This window comes from Xiphophorus maculatus, chromosome 13 (assembly GCF_002775205.1).
Source record: "Xiphophorus maculatus strain JP 163 A chromosome 13, X_maculatus-5.0-male, whole genome shotgun sequence".
NCBI lineage: Eukaryota > Metazoa > Chordata > Actinopteri > Cyprinodontiformes > Poeciliidae > Xiphophorus > Xiphophorus maculatus.
In genome coordinates this window covers 18,315,238-18,319,968 of record NC_036455.1, presented here as the reverse complement: position 1 = coordinate 18,319,968, position 4,731 = coordinate 18,315,238, and the positions used below count along the sequence as shown (strand labels likewise).

The 4,731-nt window shown below is 37.4% G+C and overlaps 1 protein-coding gene across 1 annotated transcript; it reads right to left on the bottom strand.

Annotated features, from left to right (window-relative positions):
* LOC111610402 (plasma kallikrein-like) lies at positions 1-4,731 on the bottom strand. Its single transcript, XM_023344525.1, has 9 exons — positions 4,613-4,731; positions 4,380-4,536; positions 3,042-3,151; positions 2,796-2,958; positions 2,596-2,714; positions 2,379-2,511; positions 2,165-2,271; positions 1,877-2,033; positions 1-1,490 (listed from the first exon to the last, which is right to left on the bottom strand). The coding sequence occupies exons 1-9, from the start codon at positions 4,665-4,667 to the stop codon at positions 1,385-1,387; spliced, it is 1,107 nt and encodes a 368-aa protein (XP_023200293.1). The 5' UTR covers positions 4,668-4,731; the 3' UTR covers positions 1-1,384.

Genomic DNA, 4,731 nt, shown 5'->3' with positions numbered 1-4,731 from the left:
TGCTGTGGAACCATTTATTTGGTTATATGCTGATTATAATGTTTACGTTGTTAAAGATACAAGATTCCTGCATTGCTTTAATAAATCTAGTAAAAGAAAATCAAGATACTCATCACAACCCTTCTCTTGTATGTCTAGTAAAGAAACAATTGTGTGGAAAAATGAAACATTTCCCAATTTATAATTTTTTTTTTACTAATTCAATTTTTTAAAATTCTAAAAAATATTTGTTGTTGCTTGATCATTGATTTCTGAAAAAATGAGACGGTTGACCTTTGGTGTTTGGATTTTAGATAACATTTTATACTTCCTCTCCTCTGCTTAGTCACTGACTCATTGACTCAGAGCACTGCTTGATTTCGATGCCAGACCTGATAAAGACCTTAAACTTCTTGAACTGTGCCTAAAACGCCAAGCAAAACACACACATTTTTTTTATGTTTGAAAAGTTTGCAAATTTAAAAAAAAAAAAAATCTGCATGCAGGGCAGAAAACTCCAATCCCTATTTTAAAAATCTCAAAGTCATAGCTTTAACTTTCAATAGCGCGACTGTAGCTCAGCCTTAATGAGCATGACTTCTCTCAAGCTAAATTATATTAGTGAACTTGTGCTTCCATATATTTTGTGAATGTGCACACACCTTTCCCAAACAATGTCTTATTCACGGTGATGACATTTACCTTCTGCACATGGAAGGTTTTGTTTGTGTTCTGCTGAATTATATATATTAACTTGCTTATTAAAGTACTGAGGCTGGGATTAAAATCATGGGAAAATAATCAAGCGAGCCACACGGAGCTGCTCCCGAATCATTCTTTTGGCTACATCAGAACATATCACAACAGTTATACTGTGAAACATGTAATAATATTTAATAAATGTAGCTGTTTGATCGTACATTTCTGAAAAAAATTGATATGTAACCAGTAACCTTTTATGTCAGGATGTTACATGACATTTTAGCTTGCATCAGATTGTTTATTATATATATATAGATTGACTGAAGGCCCAATTACTCAAAACATTTTTAAAAAGACAGTTTTACTAGCTGCTTGATTTTTACACAACTTTAAAATCAGGCTGAAGTCTTCTTAAACTGGATAAGGAGACTCTGTTCCCTATTTTGACAAGTTCAAGAGTTCGATTTTAAAATACAGCTGAGCTCTTGGTCCTGATCCCACAAATATATGAAATGGCCCCATACCACAATATGAAAATTGAAAGCCAGCACTGTGTTATTTATGGAAATCCATAGATAATAAGAATAACTATTTCTCAAGCACTTAAAACTTAATTTTTACTTGGCAGTTGAAAATTGTTCATCTTGCTATAAAAGTTGTGTAAGAAGCCCAGTCATTTAAAAGTTGAATGCAGCTGCAGGATTCAAAGGAAACAGTTCCTCAGGGTGAAGCCCGACACCACGTCAGCTAGGTTGGTCACTCTGGGAGGAGCAGGCATGGTGATGACACGCTTCAGATAGCAGACACGGCTGTAAAACAAAAAATGTTATTTTAGTTTAAAGCTCTTTAGCTGTCTACCAGGCTTTATTGTACAACAATAACAATAATAAGGCCATCAATTATTAAACTTACTGAAAGTGTATTCATTTAATTTATTTTTTCTGTTTGATGCCGTCGTAGTTTAAAACATTGCTCTATACTTTGCCAAGGAAAAAATCTAATCAGATTTTAAGTATGTAAAACTGCACATCCCAGATTTTACCATCCTGTTACTAATAAGTCAAAGATGTCAAAATGGAAAATGTTTGGAAAAAAGTAGATAAAAACAATAAAGCACAAATAATTAAGACAGTTCTGTTTACTGGATAATAGCTAAGATTGAGTTTTATTAAAATATTTGAGTGTGTTGTTGAACCTTGAGGTAATGTAGCTGTAGAACTGGCAGCTGGGTTCCGAGGTGCAGGCGTTCTCACACGACTCAACGTTGTTCAGTGGGAAAAAGCGAATGTCAGAGTATGGGAAATCCACTCCTACATACGTTGTAACGTGACTTGGTGAGAATGGATTCGTCTCTGGAACAGGAAGTTTGCAGAAATGGAATAAATTTTTAAAGCCAACAGGACCATCCGACAGAGACTGTGTGTGTTTCTCCAACATGACTGTCCTCTAAATGCTAAAGCTAGTTTTGCATTGCGTAACATACCGTTACGCAGCGGACAGGATCGGGATGGCAGCCCAGATGTGATACCACTGGCATCTTTGGGGACCATTTGATTTGGATTGTTCTTCAGATAACATTTAAATTCATTGCTAGGGGAAAACAAAACATACAGATTTCTCTTTCTGTTAAAGTCCTCAAAATTTTCTCATGTTACTGTCCGTGGTCTCTGATGGAAAGTAAAACCAACATTGTTTACCTGACAAAAGAGAAGTAAGTGCACAGTGGGTGAGCGGAGCACAACACCTGACACAGTTCAGGAGAGCCGGCTTGGTGAACCTCGATGTCGTAACCAGGAAAGTCAGTGTTTGGAAAAAGTGTGTGCTGACACACTGCAGGATACAAACAGTACAATTAGAAGGCTGACGGATGGCATCCTGATATTATTTTGACCTTGTTAGAGAGGGTTTGATTACCTGTTTGAGAGGATGGAATTATTTGAAATTTACGAGAAAATCCAGATGTTCTGTCAGCAAGAGCTCTGACAGCGGGGGTTCTTGGTACTGACCAGCTGTATTTAAGGTGGCACTTGTACCTAAGCACAAATAGGTTTGTCAGACTTGCAGAATGTCTACAGTCAAAGCAGAAAATATTATTTTAACTTCTGCTAACTTACCGGGCATTTGTGTTGCTAAACTTCCCATTGAGGAAAGTGAAGAACTGGCAGAAAGGATCGTCAGTGCAGGCTTTCTGACACGCCTTGTAATCCACTGTGAAGAAGGTTCTGTAGTCCGCTCCGGGGAAGTCCACATTCTCATAAACTTTGCACAGTGACGGCGCTACCAGGAAGTGAACAACAGTGAAAAGCGTTACTGCTTAATTACCAGTACATTTCAAATGTTATAAATGGCTGTGTGCTTACTCGGTAGTGGACTGCAGGACTTTAGAGAATAACCGGCAGTGGTGCCCTGCTTGGGATTCTGTTTTTCCGGTTTTCCTGAGGAGGTGGCCTTAAGGAAGCACTGGTAGTGTCTGGCGAGAAGACAGGAAGTGAGGTCAATGAGCTCAGTTCCATCAAGTGCAATCTTTTTCAATCTGTTTACAACCCAAACACCACAGTCTGCATTACAGCTAGACATTTCTAAAACAGACAAACGGTCCCAGTCATTTTTTGGAGTGGGACCAAAAAATGACTCTGGAAGTTTTTGGCCATGCCGACTAAATACAATTTATTTCTTGAAATAATAAATTACATGTATACAGTTTAACCGACAACAGTTGATGTTTTTGTTGGATTTAGATTTGAATTCATCTTTTAATTTCCCAAACATATTCCTTCTGTAGCTTTTCAAACTTCAGTAGCTTTGAACTTAACCCTGAAAATACTAAGGGAAATGTCAATCAATCAAATTTTATTTGTATAGCACATTTCAGCAGCAAGGCATTTCAAAGTGCTTTACATCATATCAAACACAGAAACACAATGCAACATAGAATCAACAATCAAAACACGACATTAAGTCAAGTTCCATCAATAAATTTGTAATTGATTACGTTTCAAATACAATCCTAAGCAGGTGGGTTTTTAGTCTAGATTTAAAAGAAGTCAGTGTTTCAGCTGTTTTACAGTTTTCTGGAAGTTTGTTCCAAATTTGTGGTGCATAGATGCTGAAAGCTGCTTCTCCTCGTTTGGTTCTAGTTCTGGGGATGCAGAGCAGAACCAGAACCGGAAGACCTGAGAGGTCTGGAAGGTTGATACAACAACAGCAGATCTTTAATGTATTGTGGTGCTAAGCCGTTCAGTGATTTATAAACTAACAACAGTATTTTAAAGTCTATTCTTTGAGCTACAGGGAGCCAGTGGAGGGACTTTAAAACTGGTGTTATGTGCTCTATCTTCCTGGTTTTAGTGAGAACGCGAGCAGCAGCATTCTGGATCAGCTGCATACTGTATGCAAAACGCTTGTCAGGAACGTTTAAAGTCATTGAAGATTTTTAGATTTATTTTATTTATTTATATTGTTATTCACATGTTTTTTTCTAAAAAAACAAAACAAAAAAAACATGCTCCTTTTATCTTGTTTTATTACACTTTTCAAAATATGTATCTCATAGCATATAAAACATGGAATGAAATCATTTGAAGTCGAAATCTGCCACAGGTGTAAAAAAAAAAGAAGAAAAAGTGTGGCTTCTCTTTGCAGAGTTTTTCAGCAGTGAACCAAGGAAAACATGTTCATTTCTGTTGGTGGTTGCGTACCTGTCGTCAACCAAGCAGTCAGGACCAATAAACGCCCAAAAGAGACAAGGCGCCTCCTGAGTGCAGAGGAACTGACAGTGTTCAGCATCCGGAGAGAAAAGGATTTTGATGTCTGAACCTGGAAAGTCCCAATTCAACCGAAGTCCTGAGTCACATCCTGGAAAAAAAAATATATTAATTAGTATTAACATTAAAACAAATACTAACACCCGAACTTAATATACAATTCTTACCAAAGCTGCCAGCACAGAAATAGAGCAGAGCCACTAAAATGAAGAGAGTCTTCATCTTGTCAGTCAGCCAGGAAGGTCTCAGTGGAAACAGCAGCAGACAATGAGGTCAACTAGCTGAG